The sequence below is a fragment of the Callithrix jacchus genome, chromosome 2, assembly GCF_049354715.1.
Source record: "Callithrix jacchus isolate 240 chromosome 2, calJac240_pri, whole genome shotgun sequence".
Taxonomy (NCBI): Eukaryota; Metazoa; Chordata; class Mammalia; order Primates; family Cebidae; genus Callithrix; species Callithrix jacchus.
In genome coordinates this window covers 147,271,683-147,291,831 of record NC_133503.1, presented here as the reverse complement: position 1 = coordinate 147,291,831, position 20,149 = coordinate 147,271,683, and the positions used below count along the sequence as shown (strand labels likewise).

Sequence of the window (20,149 nt, the reverse complement as noted above, 5' to 3'; positions counted from 1 at the left end):
GCCAGGTTGGTCTCAAATCCTGATCCCAAGTGATCTGCTCACCTTGACCTCCCAAAGTGCTGTGAATACAGGCGTGAGCTACCATACCTGGGCCTTACAGTGTATTTAAAACTCTTTATTTTCCTCCCTTTCCCACCAGGCATTCCTGTACACAGTACTCACTTACCTGATTGTGGGCTTGCTTAGAAATTCCAGGGGCTTTTTTTTTTTTTTTTTTGAGATGGAGTCTTGCTCTGTCACCCAGGCTAGAGTGCAGTAATGTGATCTCAGCTCACTGCAACCTTTACCTCCTGAGTTCAAGTGATTCTTCCAGGGGCTAATTTTAAAACAAACCAGGCGTAGAGACTCAATTGTGGAATCCTCCTGCTTAGTAGTTACAGATAGTCTACCGCCACCAGGCTGAAGTCAAGATGATGCCAACTGTACCACTGGATAGGTGATTTCTCAAGATAGCCATTGAAACAAGGCATGCAGACCAGGCATGGTGGCTCATACCTATAATCCCAGCACTTTGGGAGGTTGCGGTGGGCGGATGACCTGAGGCCAGGAGTTCGAGACCAGCCTGGCCATCATGGTGAAACCCCAGCTCTATTAAAATACTGAAATTAACCAGGCATGGTGGCACATGCCTGTAATCCCAGCTATTTGGGAGGCTGAGGCACAAGACTCATTTGAACAGGAGGCAGAGGTGGCAGTGAGCTGAGATGGCGCCGCTGTACTTCATTCTTGGTGACAGAGCTAGACTTACAAACAAAAGTAAAATAAATAAGGCTTGCAGACCCGTACCTTCATGCACCACTCCTGTATGTTTCTTATACCAAGTTTTTCTCCTTAAACCCCTTCACTCAGCCCAAAAAAACTGAGATGGTTCCTTTGAGGTTTGAGCTAGGCGGTTTTCCTATCTACTGACGTTTAAGTAAAAGCTGCGATTCTTTTACCACACCATGCTTTGACTTCTGAGTGGCAAATGGTCAAACTTGAGTTGGCTACGTTATTTATTGTGGTGTGGTACCTCTGCTCTTTGAACAAGCTGTTGTGGGCACAATTGAGGCTCACTATTCTTGGCCCGCTGCCCTGTGGTAGAGCTTCTGCCCCAGCAGTGGTACCTGGGTAGAAGAAGAGAGCCCTAGACCTCTAGCTGTGTTTGCCTGGTGTAGAACTTCTGCAGCATATAGCTGGCGTGTATGAGAAATGCTGGCTGGCTGGCTACCAGCGTTTCTCATACTGGGGAGAAACTGTAGCCCTCAGCTGGGAGTTAGGGTCAGAGAGAGCCCTGTGTTCTTGGTTATATGTCCCTGGAGTAGAGCTTCCTCACACTGTGGGGCAGGGCTGGGTTTGTGGCTCAAAAGCCACAGATTCTTACTGTTCGTACCAAGATTTGGTACTATTTGTTGCATAGATGTTTTTATGTTTGCTGCATGTGCTTAAGACATTTTCCAGAGACTTTGAGCTTTTTATAATTTTCACTAGTTAGGGTTGTATCCCTGAGGAGAGGGTCTGTGGAGCTACTCATGTCATTCCAGAAATACTCTTTCTCTTCTCTTCTAATTTTCTGTTTGAGCCAGAGTCACTTTCTTGCTCAGGCTGGAGTGCAGAGGCACAATCTCAGCTCACTTCAGCCTCCGCCTCCTGGGTTCAAGTGATTCTTCCATCTCAGCCTCCCAAGTAGCCTCCCTGGTAGCCCACAGATTGTGGGAAGACAACAGAGACTATTCTGATTCTTATTCTAACAACTACTGCAGTGTCTGGCACAAAATAGGCGCTCCAGAAATGTATGAACTGAGCTCTTCCCCCTAGACTGGATGGGCTTCTTAGGAGTAGGGATCAAAGCAAGGGGAGGACCTGGATGGGGCAGGGTACTGGAAGGAGGCAGGGATGGGAAACTCTAGCAGATTCCACTAAAACAGGTAAAATGGTGAGGGTAAGTGGGGTATAAGGATAAGAGTAAGGATAAGAGATAAGGATAAACTTAAGGATGGCTTGGCTGTGTGAGTTTATGTTCTCTGCATAATCTTTGCTTTAGGGGAAAATTGTTTTGAGGGTTGGCAGTAGTCAGTGATTTATTTTTTTAGTAGTAGCCCAAAGCAACGCTGTGACTTTTATCTTTATTTCTCTGGTAGAGTGGGGGTGGGATGAGGATGAGTTGTGGTAGAGCTTTTCTCCATTCATATGTTGATATCAGTATATTTATATTCTTCTTATCCTATGGCTATTTTTATACCTGTATGAAAAGTCTAGACAATTTGTTTCTGCCCTCTTCTCTAACTTCATCTTCTTCCACTTTCCCCTTTCCTCACTAAGTGTCAGTCATATTGGCCTTCTTAAGTTAGTTTCTAATCCCAAGGCCTTTTTTCTAGTTGTTTTCCCTGTCTGAAGCTCTGCCTTCTGATCTTTGCTTGGTTGGTTTTCTCTTGACATTCATGTCTCATAAATGTCACTTCTCAGAAGCCTTCCCTGCCAGAATACCCAATATAAAGTGACACACTCAGTTGCAGTCAGTCTGTTTTTTTTGAGACAGGGTTTCATTGTTGCCCTGGTTGGAGTTCAGTGGTGGGATCACAGATCACTGCAGCCTGAACCTCCCTGAGCTCAGGTAATCTTCCCACCTTAGCCTCCTTAGTAGCTGGGACTACGGGTAAACACAATCACACCTGGGTAATTTTTGTATTTTCTGTAGAGACAGGATTTTGCTGTGTTGCCCAGGTATGTCTTGAAGTCCTGGGCTCAAGTGATCTGTCTGCCTCAGCCTCTCGAGTAGCTGAGATTACAGGCGCCCACCACCATGCCCAGCTAATTTTTGTCTTTTTTTTAGAGACGGGGTTTCACCACGTTGGCTGGGCTGGTCTTGAACTCCTGACCTCGTGATCCACCTGCCTTGCCCTCCCAAAGTGCTGGGATTACAGGTGTGAGCCACTGTGCTTGGCCAGTTATAATTATTTTAACAAAGGTATTCATTTGCTTTGGCTATATTCTTTATAGGCTAATAACTTTCAGACTTTTACTGTCTGGAACATTCTTCAGTTTTAGAGATAGCTACTATCACTAAGCTATATCAACACAGTACAAAGCTATTCCCTGTCACCCCTGCTCTAAGAACTTTGACTTATTTTCTGTTAAATTTTAGCTTTCAATTTTAATCCTTATATTTTGTACATATATATTGTGAATAACTATATATGACTTGCTAATTATACAGTTGTATACAATTTTGGGGGTACAATAAAATTAGAAACAGAATCCTAGAGAATTCAACAAATTCAAGAAATTATATATTTGTTTAATGGCTTCAGCTATGTGGTATAGGATTGGATGATCTAAACCTTAAGATCCTTTCTGACTTAGGTTTTAGATTTTTGTTTAGTAGGTCAGTTTGACTTTTTTCCCCACAGCATTTCATTTTGTATATTTCTTAAGATGATCTGGACATGTACCACTGGTGGCACGTTAAGATGATGTTACAAAGTACTTTACCAGTGAGTCAAAACAATTCTTTTTAAGTTTTCTTTTCTATCTTCTGATTTTGTCCAGTATAATGTTAGGTGCTACCATATAATTTAATGCTTTTATAACATTCATTCATTCATTCATTCATTTAGAGATGGAGTCTTGCTCTGTCTATATGGTTTAATGCTTTTATAACATTTATTTATTTGTCTATTTAGAGATGGAAACTCTCTGTCGCCCAGGATGGAGTGCAATGGCGCCATCTCACCTCACTGCAACTTCCACCTCCTGGGTTGAAGCAATTCTCCTGCCTCAGCTTCCTGAGTAGTTCGGGAGCACGCCATCACACCTGGCTAACTTCTGTATTTTTAGTGGAGACAGGGTTTTACCATGTTGGTCAGCCTGGTCTCGAATTCCTGACCTCGAATTTGCCCACGTTGGCCTCCCAAAGTGTTGGGATTACAGGCGTGAGCCACCATGCCTGGCCTATAACACTTATTTATTTTATTTTTTTGGGTGGTGGAGTTTCGCTCTTGTTGCCCAGGCTGGAGTGCAATGGTGCGGTCTCTGCTCACTGCAACCTCTGCCTCCTGGGTTCAGGTGATTTTCCTGCCTTAGGCTCCCTAGTAGCTGGGATTACAGGCATGTGCCACCATGCCTGGCTAACTTTTGTATTTGTAGTAGAGATGGGGTTTTACCATATTGGTCAGGCTAGTCTCAAACTTCTGACCTCAGGTGATTCACCCATCTCAGCCTCCCAAAGTGCTGGGATTACAGGATTGTGCCCAGTCCTATAATACTTATTAATCTCCTTTTTAAGACAGAGGGCATTATTCTTAGTCTTGGGCACATAATGGTACTTACTCAAAATGTCGAACCTTTGAAGTTTGTGTGTGTTTCCCCTCCCTTAATTTATTATCTTCTATTTATGGAATAGTGAAAGATAGTTTTCTTTAGGAATAAATTTATTTAAGCAAAAATAATTTGATTATGAATTTTAAAGAAGATTATGGGTATACACGAAGGCAGAAAGGCAGAAACGTGAAGAAGTAGATGAATAGGAGTAATTGAGAACGTGAAAGGTCTTTGTCTCCGTTTATATTGTTAATTTTTTATTACTTATAGTGTATATTCAAGTATGTTAACTTATCATTGCCAGGTTTCCATGGATCTCAATAGTGCCAGCACTGTTGTTCTTCAGGTCTTAACACAGGCCACCAGTCAGGATACTGCTGTGTTAAAACCAGCTGAGGAGCAGTTGAAGCAGTGGGAGACACAGCCAGGTTTCTATTCAGTGTTGCTGGTAAGTTGCTCTAAAATTGTTTACTTTTCTTTTTAATAAAATGAGACAACATTAATTTAATTGTTTTTAAAACTTAGTTTTATTGGTAGTTTAGTGAAATAGATTCAAATGTTTGGCTGATATTGCCTCTGTCATTGTCTTACTACTTTATGGCTTCTTAAGGGTTGATAAGAAATATTTGTTCATAAATATAAAAATAAGCAAGGCATATGTAACATCTGTTCAGAAGGCAAAACTGTGATGATCTTCGGTTTTAATATGTTACAGTAGCTACCATCAGGACTTCAGGTAGCACGCTTTCATATTCTGTCTTTATCTTTACCCCACGTAATTTATGTTGCAATAGTTGTTCAGGTCTTCGCATCAGGCATACCGTGTATTTCACTTTAAAATGTTTTCTTTTCTCATCTAAAAATTTTATTCTCTTGACACAACTGATGTTTTTTTGGGTGTAATGGGAAATAGTATAATTAATTAACAATATGTGCTTTAACCAAACCTTTATTGGAGTTTAAAGTTTTTGACTAGTTAATCAAAATTATTTTCTCAATGCCAGAATGAAAGAAGTCTTTTTGTGTTAAACAGCTTCCTTATACTTTTCTTCTGAGAAATTGAGAACTCTGATTAGTGTTTAAGGTTTAGCTTGTGGTCAGGACAACAAAGCTGGGTTGGATTAAAAACTGATTCAGTATTTGCGACTGGGTCATAGATTGAGAGCAAAATTGTTTACCATATCTTGCAAAATAAGTGATAGCAGTTGTCATATACTTCTTGGCCCAAAAAGTTTGATTTGTTTATTAGATTGAAGAAAATATTGGTCATGACTATAAGGGAAATTGTTTAGAGTCAGACTTGTTATTCTGAATATAACAAATAAAAGTTGACTATTTGGATCAGTAAGAAAAAGGCAAAAAAAAAAAAAAGATTGATTTTAAGAGATACTAAAGAAAACATCTTATTCTTTATGTAATCCTAGCATCATGTTTGTACATTTTAGGCATAGTATAAATCTTTAGAAATTATCTTGAGTAGGGCCAGGAGCGGTGGCTCACGCCTGTAATCCTAGCACTTTGGAAGGCCGAGGCAGGTGGATCACCTGAGGTCAGGAGTTTGAGAGCAGCCTGACCAACATGGTGAAACCCCATCTCTACTAAAAATACAAAATTAGCCGAGTGTGGTGGCGCCTGTCTGTAGTCCCAGCTACTTGGGAGGCCAAGGCAGAATCGCTTGAAGCCAGGAGGCGGAGGTTGCAGTGAGCCAAGATTCCACCGTTGTACTCTAGCCTGGGCAAAATTTCTTATTTTAATTACTGTTGGACTTTAAAAACCAATAGGCGTTGCTTAACTGTTGTCTTTTTATATATGAATAACTAAACATTCTTAATAATTTTAAATGCCTAGGTCTTTTTTTTTTTTTTTTTTTTTTTTTTTTTTTTTTAAAGTAGAGGCAGGGTCTTGCTTTGTTGCACAGGCTGGTCCCAGATTCCTTGGGCTCAAGTGATCCTCCCACCTTGGCCTCCCGATGTCTTTATTTTTACTAGTTGTAATTTTCTTCTTAAAGGAGGGATATAACATTTCTTTTATATTATAGAACAGATTATATCTATAGTAGATGAACAAGCTGCTGTGTTTTAGTCTTCCTTTTTCCTCTGTACTCACTATCTTGGCACATTTGATCTTCCCTAGCTGTTCATTCTAGTCAGGAGACTCCTATATTTGTGTACATCATCTCAGGTTTGTGTTCTAGTCCTGTTATTCAAAGTACTTATAAGATATTGCAACTTGGATTGACATCTGCAGCTTGACTTTTCTTGTTTTCCCAAGAGTAGTTGAGATAGACTGAGACTCACCAGCTTTCACAGTATTCCCATATTACTTCCAATCATTCTCTCATTTGCTCAATAGAAAGTTATGAAGTTTCTGCTTTGCTCGGCACTGTGCTAGGATCTAGGCATAAGACAAGACTCAATCTAGTATAGAAGGTGGACATGTAACATGTCAAGATCAAATGTTATTAATCTGGCCGGGTGTGGTGGCTCATGCCTATATTCCCAGCACTTTGGGAGGCCAAGGCGGGTGGATCACAAGGTCAAGAGATAGAGACCATCCTGGTCAACATGGTGAAACCCCGTCTCTACTAAAAATACAAAAATTAGCTGGGCATGGTGGCACGTGCCTGTAGTCCCAGCTACTCGGGAGGCTGAGGCAGGAGAATTGCTTGAACCCAGGAGGCGGAGGTTGCGGTGAGCCGAGATTGCTCCATTGCACTCCAGCCTGGGTAACAAGAGCGAAACTCTGTCTCAAAAAAAAAAAAAAAAAAAAAAAGTGATTAATCTGGTAAAAGAAGTGTGTCTTTTATAATGGAGACCCAAAAGAGGGACTTGCACCCAGTAGCCAGCAGTTTGAAGGAATAAATGGGAGTTACACAATTATCGTAATCTTTTTTTTTGTATTTACACATGATTTTCTGAAAATGACTATATAGTGTACATTCCTTTTTTTTTTATTTTCTGAGACTGAGTCTCACTCTGTTGCTTAGGCCCAGAGTGCAGTGGCAGGATCTCAGCTCACTGCAACTTTTGACTCCCTTGTTCAAGCAGTTCTCCTGCCTCAGCTTTCTGAGTAGCTGGAATTACAGGTGCCTGCCAGCATGCCTAGCTAATTTTTTGTCCTTTTAGTAGAGATGGGGGTTTTACCATGTTGGCCAGGCTGGTCTCGAACTCCTGATCTTAAATGATCCACCTGCCTCAGCCTCCCAAAGTGCTGGGATTACAGGTGTGAGCCTCTTTTTAACAAATACTTGGCTGAGTGCAGTGGCTTATTCCTGTAATTCTAGTATTTTGGGAGGCCAAGGCAGGTAGATCACCTGAGGTCAGGAGTTCCAGACCAGCCTGGCCAACATGGCAAAACCCCATCTTTGCTAAAAATACAATAGGTAGCTGGTCATTACATGCCTGTAATCCCAGCTACTCAGGAGGCTGAGGAAGGAGAATCGCTTGAACCTGGGAGGTTGCAGTGAGCCAAGATCGCTCCACGGCACTCCAGCCTGCGCAACGGGAGTGAAATGCCGTCTCCAAAAAAAAAAGTTATAAATATTTTTCTTTTTTTTTCTTTTTCTTTTTTTTTTTTTTGGGATTTTTGTACGCAAGGTTTAGGAGGTCACCTCTGGGAATTTGAGTTGTTTTTGTTCTCAGGCAAAGTGTAATTATAGTCATTATTATTTGGAGTTACATAATGAATACATTCTTTGAGTAGCGGTTAATTTTGAGTTGTGTTATTCACATCACATCTAGCTTTATATTTAAATTTTGAGACGGAGTTTTGCTCTTGTTGCCCAGACTGGAGTGCAGTGGTGCAATCTCAGCTCACCACAACCTCTGCCTCCTGGGTTCAACTGATTCTCTTGCCTCAGCTTCTAGTAGCTGGGGTTACAGGTGCCTGCCACCATGCCCGGCTAATTTTTGTATTTTTAGTAGAGATGCGGTTTCTCCATGCTGGCCAGGCTGGTCTCGAACTCCTGACCTCAGGTGATCCACCGCCTCGGCCTCCCAAAGTGCTGGGATTATAGGCGTGAGCCAACCATGTCCCACCTTATCAAACTTACTTGTAATTGTTTCCATAAGGAGGGTACTATGAAATAGGCTTATTTCTTTTTTTTTTATTTTGAGACAGAGTTTCGCTCTTGTTACCCAGGCTGGAGTGCAGTGGCGCTATCTCAGCTCACCACAACCTCCGCTTCCTGTGTTCAGGCAGTTCTCCTGCCTCAGCCTCCTGAGTAGCTGGGATTACAGGCACGTGCCACCATGCCCAGCTAATTTTTTGTATTTTTAGTAGAGACGGGGTTTCACCATGTTGACCAGGATGGTCTTGATCTCTCGACCTCATGATCCACCCGTCTCGGCCTCCCAAAGTGCTGGGATTACAGGCTTGAGCCACCGCGCCCGGCCAGAAATAGGCTTATTTCATAGCATGTATTAACAACCCTGGGGCCTTGACTCCTTTGAATCTGTGCTGTAGTGGGACTACTTTTTCTAATTTGGAAGTAATGTGTTTTATTGGATATGTGTGGGGTTATGGTATTCATTTGAAACATAATTAGGTTTGCTTGTTTTCTGAATTTAATCTTTTTACTAGGGGAATTTTCAAACACACCTAAAAGCAGAATAGTACAATGACTCTCTACATGATTGTTACTCAGCTTAAACAGTTAACATACAACCGAGCAGGTATACTTTCTTATATGAATTGTAGAACTGTATCTACTTCATAAATATCAATATGATATATGTAGTGATAGAATGTAAACAAATGTAATAAAAAGATTTGTCTAGTCAGGGAGTGGTGGTGCACACCTGTAATCCCAGCACTTTTGGAGACTGAGGTGGTTGGATCACCTGTGGTTAGGAGGTTGAGACCAGCTTGGCCAACATTGTGAAACCCCATCTCTACAAAAAGAAATGCAAAAAAATTAGCTGGCTGTGGTGGCAGGCATCTGTAACCCCAGCTATTTGGGGGCTTGAGGCTGGAGAATTGCTTGAACCTGGGAGGCGGAGGTTGCAGTGAGCCAAGATTGTGTGTGCCATTGTACTCCAGCCTCGGAGACAAGAGCGAATAAAAGTGTCCATACTTTATTGTGGACACTTTTTTTTATTCCATGCTAATTCTAATATTATGTTTACTTTTTACTTATTCCATGCTAATTCTAATATTATGTTTTTTATTTATAGAATATTTTCACAAACCATACTTTGGATATAAATGTAAGGTGGCTTGCTGTACTGTATTTTAAACATGGAATTGATCGCTACTGGAGACGTGTAGCACCTCAGTAAGTTCCGTCACTTCCCCTATTTCTTGAGTGTAATCCTTTCCAAATTCAGGAAGGTAAAAGAATGTACTTGTTTATGTAAAAGAATGGGTTAGTGCTTGCTTCTGTGGCACATATACTAAAATTGGAATAAGACAGAGAAGATTAGCATGGTCTCTGCAAGTATGTTGTAGAAATTTGTGACGTGTTTGATATTTAAAAGAAAAAAACGCAAAAAAAGTGTTTGCTACTGAATAAGTGTTCTATTTAGTTAATGACAAATCAATAGCCATATTGTTGTTTTCATGGTTTTATGTTTCTCTTTCTCTCTCTCTCTCTCTCTCTCTCTTTGTCTCTGTGTGTGTGTGTGTGTGTGTGGTTTGCCTTCTGCTTGCAAGGATCATGCTTAGTGAGTCATGTTGAACAAAAGCCATTTTGTTTTTAGTCCTACCTAGTTAAAAGGCTGAGGCAGGAGGACTGCTTGAGTGGTAGTTTGAGACCAGTCTAGGCAACGTGACGAAAGCCCATCTCAAGAAAAAAGAAACAGAAGTATACGGTTAGGATTTAGAAAAAAGCCATTCAGAAGGAAATCCCAGGTCAATCCTGAACCAACTGGGTGTTAGTTTCTGAGTCTTATGCATTCTTCCTCTGTGGTGGAAATGGAGTAGTACACATTTGTAATCACATTAGTATTCAGTTATGTACGTAGTTAACAGATTTCTCTTAGTAGTTAATTTTACATGTTATGTAATTGATGGAAGAAAAGCGTTGTAGACATGACCCTGGGATTTGTTTGATAGAAAATATGGTAGTGAATTTTGCCAAAGAAGTAACATAATCTGTGTTTTCCAGTAGATGGCACAGTAGCTCTGTAAATTCTTAAAGCCATAAGACTTTTTTTTAAAAGTCTGAATACTTCGGAGTACATATAAAACATGTCCTTGAGTAACATTGGAAACAACTAGAATATTTCAGGCTTAGGATATTATAATATGGTTTAAAGCAAACATGTCTTCTTTGTTAGGATTTTAGATAGGATTAACTTTTAGGTAGGATTAATTCATAATTTTGGGGAGAAATATGGTAGGTAGTGATGAGAAAGTGTGCATTATTTGTTTATAGGAAATGGCCCAGCAGCACTTTTCTACTACTTTGTCCAATTAAATTTTACTCATCTCTGACCTGGCACAGTGGTTCACACCTATAATCCCAGCGCTTTGGGAGGCGGAGGCAGGCAGATCACCTGAGGTCAGGAGTTGGAGACCAGCCTGATCAACATGGAGAAACCCTGTCACTACTGAAAAAAAAAGATACAAAATTAGCCAGGCATGGTGACGCATGCCTGTAATCCCAGCTACTTGGGAGACTGAGGCAGGAGAATCACCTGAACCCCATAGGCAGAAGTTGCAGTGAGCTGAGACCTCGCCATTGCACTCCAGCCTGGGCAACATGAACAAAACTGCATTTCATAAAAAACAAAACAGAACAAAATTTTATGTGACTTCTAAAATTCATTTTGTTTTACTGGTTATATAAAGGATATAGTTATAAATGATTGTTTTGACTGGGCGCAGTGGCTCAATCCTGTAATCCCAGCACTTTAGGAGGCTGAGGCAGATGGACCACCTGAGGTCAGGAGTTTGAGATCAGCCTGGCCAACGTGGCAAAACCCCATCTCTACTAAAAATACAAAAATTAGGCAGGCATGGTGGTGGATGCCAGTAATCTCAGTTGCCAGGGAGGCTGATATAGGAAAAACACTTAATCCTGGGAGGTAGAGGTGGCAGTGAGCCAAAATTATGCCACTGCACTCCGGTCTGGGCAACAGAGTGAGACTATGTCTCAAAAAATATATATAAATAAAAATAAAAATAAATAAATGATTGTTTTGCAGGGAAAGTAAATTATAATTAAATATTTAAGGTTGTACTTTTACATAATGAATTAGAACCTGGAATTTAGTTTAAATTTAAAAAGTTAAGAGATAATTTATACAATATTAGGTAGATAAATCCCAAGCTGTATCTTTTAGTATATATTGAGATGAAAGCAGGAAAGGAGATGAATGTATTTAGAAAGGGAGCAAGGGTGGCTGATTAGTAATTCAACTTACAGTTAAACTTGAAACTTTTTGAAAATATGCTTGTTTCTCTACTTACCTGTTTCATTTTTCATAGAGCCTACTCTTAACCATTGTCACAGAATGAGAATTACTGAAAAAGCTTGTTACCATTACCGTATTTTTCTGGGTCCTAATTAATTAAATACTATCCTATTTCTGCTTGGGATACGGTTTGAATTCATCTAATGATATTGTGCATAGAATTAAAGGTGGAACGTTAACTATTATTAGAGAATTGCTAAAGATATGAATTTTCTTTAGGTAAATGGCTTCTTTAATATCTGTAGAGTCCCTGACTTATGGTGGTTTGATTTAATGATTTTTTTTTTTTTACTTTACTATGATGTGAAAGTAATATGTATTCAGTAGAAACTGTACTTCAGGTACCCATACAACCATTATATTTTTCATTTTCAGTACAGTGTTCAATAAATCAACATGAGATATTCATTATTTTATTATAAAATAGGCTTTTAGTTGGATGCTTTTGTCCAGCAGTAGGCTAATGTAAATGTTCTGAGCATGTTTAAGTTAGGTTAGGCTAAGCTATGATGTTCAGTAGGTTAGATATATTAAATACATTTTTGACTTACAATATTTTTTGATTTAGTGTGGGTTTATCAGGAGGTAACCTCATCATAAGTAAGGAGCATCTGTATATTTTTTTGCATGATCTCTCTCCACATATTTTGATAGCTAGTCATTATATTATACATTTTTATCCTAATTAGAGTTATGCAGACTGCTGAACCTGGCTCCTTGGCATAGAAGAAAAAGTTTAATTACAAGCTTAAAAGCAAAACATTATAGGAGAACACATTATATCATGGATTTGCTAGTAGAAGGGAACTATCTGCTATGGAAAGTATGGAAAGTATAACATAGTCATCAGTCATAAAAGGATTAGAGAGATCATTTCTAATGACTTGAATACTTATCTTAATCTTGTTTTCTCATTTGTTTATTAACCTTGAATAAGTCATTAAGGTTTTAAAATAGTTTCTTTGAAGTGTAATACATAACATACTTTCAACAGTACACAAATGAAGGGTTCAGTTTGAATGTTTACAGTGAAAAGACACCTGTGTAACTGCCGCTTGGAACTAGGTAGAACACCTAAAACACTCCAGAAACTTTTACACATGTGCATTTTATTACCATTTATAGTCAGATGTGTGTTCAACTTTAGTAGATTCTGTCAGTGAATTTTCTAGGCTGGTTGTACCAGTTTGCACTCCCACAGCAACATGTGAGTGTTAGTATTTGCTCTGCATTCTTATCAACACATGGTCTGATCTTTCATTTTAGTCATTCTGGTGGGCTTGGTAATTTTAGTTTGCATTTTCTTCACGAATGAAGAGGACTTTTTCATTGTATTTATTAGTTACTGGGATATTCTCTATTGTGAAGGGTCTGTCATTTGCACATTTTAAAAAATTGGATTATCTTATTGATTTATGGGATTTTAATTTTGAGTAGGAGTTTTTTTGTCAAATATGCATATTAAAAATATCTTCTCCTAAGGTAGTGCAACTACTGTGGAGGTGAGTTTGGAGGCTCCTCAGAAAACTAAAATTAGAGCTACCATATGATCTAGCAATCCCATTGCTAGGTATATACCCTAAAGAAAGGAAATCAGTATATTGAAGAGATATCTGTACTCCCATGTTTATTGCAGCACTATTCACAGTAGCCCAGATTTGGAAGTAATCTAAGTGTCCATCAACAGGCAAATGGATAAAGAAAATATGGTACATATACACAATGCAGTAATATTCAGCCATTAAAAAAAAAATCTTCTAAGCTGGATATGGTGGCTCACGCCTGTAATCCCAGCACTTTGAGGGGGCTGAAGTGGGCAGGTCACCCAAAGTCAGGAGTTTGAGGCCAGTCTGGCTGACATGGTGAAACCCCATCTCTATTAAAAACACAAAAACTAGCTAGGCATAGTGGCACATGCCTGTAAATCACAGCTACTGGAGAGGCTGAGACAGCAGAATCTCTTGAACTTGGGAGGCAGAGGTAGGTTGCAGTCTAGCATGGGCGACAAAACGAGACTCTTGACTGCAAAAAAAAAAAAATAACTTCTATGTGACTTGCCTTTTCACTTTCTTAATGGTGTCTTTTGGTGAACAGAAGCCCTTAATTTTAATGACGTTTAATTTAATTACCTTTCTGTTATTATTTCTTTTTTAAGTAATTTAAAATTTTTTTTTTTTTTTTTTAAAGGAGACCAGGTCTTGTTCTGTTGCCCAGGCTAGAGTGCAGTGATGCAATCATAGCTCAGTGTAATCTCTAACTTCTGGGCTCAAGCAATCCTCCTGCCTCAGCCTCCCTGTAGCTGAGACTACATGTGTGTGCCACCACTAGCTAATCAAAAAAAATTGTTTTAAGAGATGGGGTCTTGCTGTGTTGCCCAGGTTAGTCTTGAACTCCTGACTTCAAGTGACCCTCCCACTTTGGCCTTTTACACTGCTGGAATTACAGGTGTGAGCCACTGTACCTAGCCTATTTATGAAATTTTTGCTCTCAACCTGTGGTCATGAAAATACTCTGTTTTCTGTTGAAAGCTTTGTTTTCTTTTTTTAATTTTAGGTGTATGATCCATCTGGAATTTATTTTTGTACAAGGTGCTTACGTGAAGTAGGGACATTTGTTCCTTCCCCATTGCATTATGATGGTACCCTTGTTTGTTTTTTCTTTTTTTTTTTTTTTTTGAGACAGGGTCTCACTTTGTCACCTAGGCTGGAGTGCAGTGGTACCATCACAACTCACTGTAGCCTTGACTTCCCAGGCTCCAGTGATCCTCCTACCTCAGCCTCTGGAGTAGCTGGGACCATTGGTGTAGCCACCATGCCTGAGTAATTTTTGTATTTTGGTAGATACAGGGTTTTGACATGTTGACCGGGCTGGTCTGGAACTCCTGAGATCAAGCAGTCCATCTTTCTTGGCCTCTCAAAGTGTTGGGATTACAGACATGAGCCACTGTGCCTGGCCCAGTACTCTTGTTATACAGGCACTTTAGAAGTGGATTTGGTTTGGATTTTCACTTTTATTCTATTGGCCTAGTTGTCTATTCTGGTTTTTGTTCTTTTTAAGGCTTAATGTACTTTCTATTAATTTTTCGGAATTAATTTGATATTCTTTTTCTACCTTCTTGAGATGGAAGCTTAGATAATTGATTTTCAGTTTTTCTTATGTACTTGGATTTAAAGCATTCAGGCTTTTCATATAATCATAACTGTAGTTTCACAAGCATTGATATGTAGTACTTTCATACCATTCAGTTTCTTTTCTTTTTCTTTCTTTCTTTTCATAATTTTTTTTTTGAGACAGAGTTTTGCCCTAATGCTGGAGTACAATGGTGCAATCTTCGCTTACCACAACCTCTGCCTCCTAGGTTCAAGTTATTGTCCTGGCTTAGCCTCCTGAGTAGCTGGGATTACAGGCATGCTAATTTTGTATTTTTAGGAGAAATGAGGCTTCTCCATGTTGGTCAGGCTGGTCTCCTGACCTTTGGTGATCTGCTGGCCTCGGCCTCCCCAGCCATGCTGAACTGTGAGTCAGTTAAATATTTTTCCTTTAAACCATTACCCAGTCTCAGACAGTTCTTTTAAAAGTATGAAAGCAGACTAATACACTAGCAATAAAGGAACATTTCATAATTATGGCAAGGTCAATTAAACGGGAATAACAACCCTGTTATGATGCTAATACAACCTTCATATGTAGACAGCAAAATCAGAACAAAAAGAATAAATAGGCAAGTCCATAGTCATATTTTGAGATTAACACACCTCTCTCATTGATGGAAAAACCATATTTGGAAATTAATGCACCTCTCTTACAGATGGAAAAAGTACAAAACCAATAAGGACACAGAAGATTTGAATACCACAATTAACAAATTCAGCTTAATTAACATATGGAAAACATTACAATCAACAACTGCAAAACACATTCTGTTCAAGTGCACATGAAACATTTACCAAAATACCTTATGGTTGGATCATAAAGCAAGACAGCACATTTTAAGAAATGAAATAAGTAACAAAACACTAAAAAGCCCTACATGTTGTATATTAGATGCTATACTTCTAATTAACCTATAAATATAGAAAGAAATCACGAAGGAAATTTAAAAAACAACTGAATGGCCGGGCATGATGGCTCATGACTGTAATCCCAGCACTTTGGGAAGCTGAGGTGGGCAGATCACGAGGTCAGGAGTTCGAGACCATCCTGGCCAACATGATGAAATCCCATGATGAAAATACAAAAATTAGCTGGGTGTGGTGGCTGGCAACTGTTAGTCCCAGCTACTCTGGAGGCTGAGGCAGGAGAATTGCTTGAACCTAGGAGGCAGAGGTTGTAGTGAGCTGAGATCATGCCACTGCACTCCAGTCTGGGCGACAGAGCAAGACTCAGTCTCAACAAAAAGGCGCAGTCTGGGCAACTTGGTGAAACCCTGTCTCTCTACCACAAATACAAAGAATTAGCCAGGCATGGTGGCACGTACCTGTAGTCCCAGCTACTTGGGAGGCTGTGGTAGGTTTGAGCCTAGGAGATAGGGCAGTGAGCCAAGATCATGCCACTGTACTTGAGCCTGGATGATAGAGTGAGAACTGATCTCAAAAAAAAAAAAAACCCGCCTCGTGAGGCACCAACCTATATTACTTTAAAATTACAAAAAAAGGCCGAGTATGGTAGCTCACGCCTGTAATCCCAAAGAACAGCATGAGGGAGACGTCTTCTCCACCTGGTATCTCCCTTGACTTTTCTCCACCTGATATCTCTCTTGACAGGGGGATTATTATTCAAGATGAGATTTGGATGGGAACACAAAAACCTAACAATATAAGCTAGTAATATGTTTTTGCTTAAAGTGTAGTGTTTCCAATATTAATAGAGCCACACCAGCCATCTTTGGTTAGTATTTGCATTATAAATCTTTTTCTGTCTTTCGGTATTTCTGTGTTCTATTTAAGATATATGGTGGGGTGATTTGGCTCACACCTGTAATCCCAGCACTTTGGGAGGCCAAGGCGGGCAGATCACAGATCTGGAGGTTGAGACCATCCTGGCTAATATGATGAAACCCCATTTCTACTGAAAATACAAAAAATTAACTGGGCGTGGTGGCACACACCTATAGTCCCGGCTACTCGGGAGGCTGAAGCAGGAGAATTGCTTGAACCCCAGGGGGTGGAGGTTGCAGTGAGCCAAGATCGCACTACTGCACTCCAGTCTGGGTGACAGAGCAAGACTCCATCTCAAAAAAAAAAAAAATGCATATTCTATTGTAATCCCAGCCCTTTTGGAGGCTGAGGTGGGTGGATCACTTGGGGTCAGGAGTTTGAGACCAGCCTGGCCAACATGATGAAATCCCGACTCTACTAAAAATATAAAAGTTAGCTGGGTGTGGTGGTGCATGCCTGTAATCCTAGCTACTCGGGAGGCAGAGACAGGAGAATCACTTTAACCCAAAGGCAGAGTTTGCAGTGAGTGGAGATCACACCACTGTACTCCAGCCTGGTTGTCAAAGTGAGACCCTGCCTCAAAAATAATAAATAAGTAAAATATGTATATCCGGCCTGGGCATGATGTCAAAACCCCATCTCTACCAAAAATACAAAAAATTAGCTGAGAATGGTGGCATGCACTTGTAGTCCCAGGTAATTGGGAGCCTGAGATAGATGAGAGGAGGGCTTGAGCCTGGGAGGCAGAGGTTGCAGTGAGCTAGGATCGCACTACTGCAGTAACATCTGGGGGACAGAGCCACACCCCGCCTCACCAAAAAAACAAAAAACAAAAAACAACCAGTGTCTTGTAAGTAGCACATAATTGAATTTTTTATTTTTTAATTTTTTTAAGACACAGACTTGCTTTGTTGCCTAGGCAGGTACAATCTCTGCTCACTGCAACCTCTGCCTCCTGGGTACAAGCGATTTCCTGCCTTCGCCTCCTGAGTAGCTGGGACTGTAGGTGTTCAGTACCACACCCAGCTATCTATCTATCTGTCTGTCTGTCTGTCTGTCTGTCTATCTATCTATCTATCTATCTTATCTATCTATGATGGAGTTTTGTTCTTGTTGCCCAGGCTTGGAGTGCAATGGCACAATCTCTGCCTCCTATGCTCAAGTGATTCTCCTGCCTCGGCCTCCCAAGTACCTGGGATTACAGGCATGCACTACCACGCCTTACTAATATTTGTATTTTTAGTAGAGAAGTGGTTTCACCATGGTCAGGCTAGTCTTGAACTCTTGACTTCGTGATCCACCTGCCTCAGCCTCCCAAAGTGCTAGGATTAAAGGTGTGAGCCACCATGCCTGGATTTGGATTTGTTTTTTAATCCAATTTTATCATAAATGTCTTTTAATTTTGGTATTATGCCCATTTACACTTAATGTAATTACTGATACATTGAGATTAAATCTACTACCCATACTTTGTTTTCTTTTTTTTGAGACAGAATCTTGCTCAGTTGTCCAGGCTGGAATACAGTGATGCCATCTCAGCTCACTGTAGCCTCTGCTTCCCAGGTTCAAGCAGTTCTCATGCCTCAGCCTCCCGAGTAGCTAGGATTACAGGCATCCACCACCACAGCTAGCTAAATTTTGTATTTTTAGTAGAGACAGGGTTTCTTTCACCATGTTGTCCAGGCTGGTCCTGAACTCCTGACTCAAGTGATTCTCCTGCATTGGCCTCCCAAAGTACTGGGATTACAGATGTGAGCTATGGTGTTCATCCCCACACTTTGTTTTCTGTATGTCTTGATATTTGTTCCCTTTTTTTTTCTTTCTTGCCTTACTTTGGATTACAGTAGTTTCTCTTTATCTGTAGGTGATAGGTTCCAAGGCTCCCAGTGGGTGCCTGAAACTGCAGATAGTCCTGAGTCCATTTAGTATTTTTTTTTCAGTCTGATAACCAAGATAGCTACTAAATGTCTAGTGGGCAGGAAGCATGTACAGCATGGATATGCTTGACAAAGGGATAATTCACGACCCAGGCCAGACAGGGAGGGACAGCATGAGAGTTCATCATGCTATTCAGAATGCTGTGCTATTCAAAACCTATGAATTTTCCATTCCATTTAGTGAGTCTACTTCATTGATGGTAGATTACTGAAAACATGGAAAGTAAAACTATGAATTAAGGGGGACAACTGTATTCAAGACATTTTTTGTTACTCAGTTTTACTCTCTAAAATGTTTAGTATGTTTTCATGACTTAAGTGATTACAGCATACATCCTTGATATCCTTGTATTAGTACTTTATTATTATTTTTTTAAACTTTGTTTTGTTTTTAGAGACAAGGTCCTGCTCAGTTGCCCAGTCTGGAATGCAGTGGCACAATCTTAGCTCACTGCAGCCTTGAACTCCTGGGCTTGAGAAATCCTCCTATCTCAGCCTCCTGAGTACCTAGGACTACAGGTGCATGCCACCATGTTCTGCTAATTTTTTTATTTTTCATTTTTTGTAGAGACGGGGTCTTGCTATGTTACTCAGGCTGATCTTGAACTCCTGGCCCCAAGCAATCCTTGCATCTCAGTTACCCATAGGATTGGGATTACATTCATGAGCCACCATGGTGGGCCCTTTATTTTTTTTTAGTTAATGCCAGAGCCGTATAGTAATACTTTAATTCTGTGTAATCCTTCCTTCCTATCTTTAATGCTATTGCTTTAATTCTATGTACATTTTAAAACCCAAAAATTTTATTTTATATTATCTTATTAACAGTATTCACTTTAACTTACCTTTTTTTTTGAAATGGAGTCTTTCTCTGTCTTCCTGGTTGAATGAGACAATTTTGGTTCATTGCCACCTCTGCCTTGCTTCCCTGGTTCAAGCAATTCTCCTGCCTCAGCCTCCCGAGTAGGTGGGATTATAGGCACCTGTTACTACACCTAGCAAATTTTTGTATTTTTAGTGGAGACAGGGTTTCACCATGTTGGCTAAGGTGGTCTCAAACTCCTGACCTCAAGTGATTCACCTGCCTTGGCCTGCCAAACTGCTGGGATTACAGGCAGTGTTAACTATGCTTTGCTTCCATCTGAGTTCATTTGTTTCTGCCTGAAGAACTGCCTGTAGAATTTTTTTTTTAAGATATGGGGTCTTTTAATATTGCCCAGGCTGGTCTTGAACTTCTGGCATTAAGCAATCCTCCCCCTTCCACCTCCCAAGTGCTGGGATTACAGGCATGAGCCACTGTGCCCAGCTTAGTGTTCTTTAAGTGCATATCTGGCTAGTGAACTCTCTCAGAAGCAGAAGTGCATTTTTTTCTTAGTCTTCAGTCTGAATATTCTACAGACCCATCTTCTAGTTCATTATTTCTGTTTCACTTATTATGTCTTATCAGTTTTAGGATTCCCCTTTGGTATTTAAAAAAGTGAATTCTGTGAAAGTTCTAGCTAGAGCAATCAAGCAAGGGAAAGAAATAAAAGGCATCCAAATAGGAAAAGAAGAATTC

The 20,149-nt window shown here is 40.1% G+C and overlaps 1 protein-coding gene and 1 non-coding gene across 10 annotated transcripts in view; both read left to right on the top strand.

The window, feature by feature from the left end:
* The window catches only part of IPO11 (importin 11), a 221,033-nt gene that overhangs the window by 13,054 nt on the left and 187,830 nt on the right, over positions 1–20,149 (top strand). For 8 of the 9 annotated variants that reach the window (XR_013532297.1, XM_078365462.1, XM_002744924.5 and 5 more), the window contains 2 exons: positions 4,604–4,747; positions 9,474–9,574. Coding sequence is in view for 8 of the 9 variants with exons in the window: in XM_078365461.1 (XP_078221587.1) it covers positions 4,604–4,747; positions 9,474–9,574 (245 nt within the window). In the remaining variant the exon portion in view is untranslated. Of the gene's footprint in view, positions 1–3,388; positions 3,474–4,603; positions 4,748–9,473; positions 9,575–20,149 lie in introns of those variants that run through there. The other variant, XM_078365460.1, reaches the window with a different exon arrangement.
* On the top strand, positions 9,669–9,773 carry LOC118151866 (U6 spliceosomal RNA). Its single transcript, XR_004740271.1, has one exon. It is a non-coding gene; the product is annotated as a U6 spliceosomal RNA (small nuclear RNA).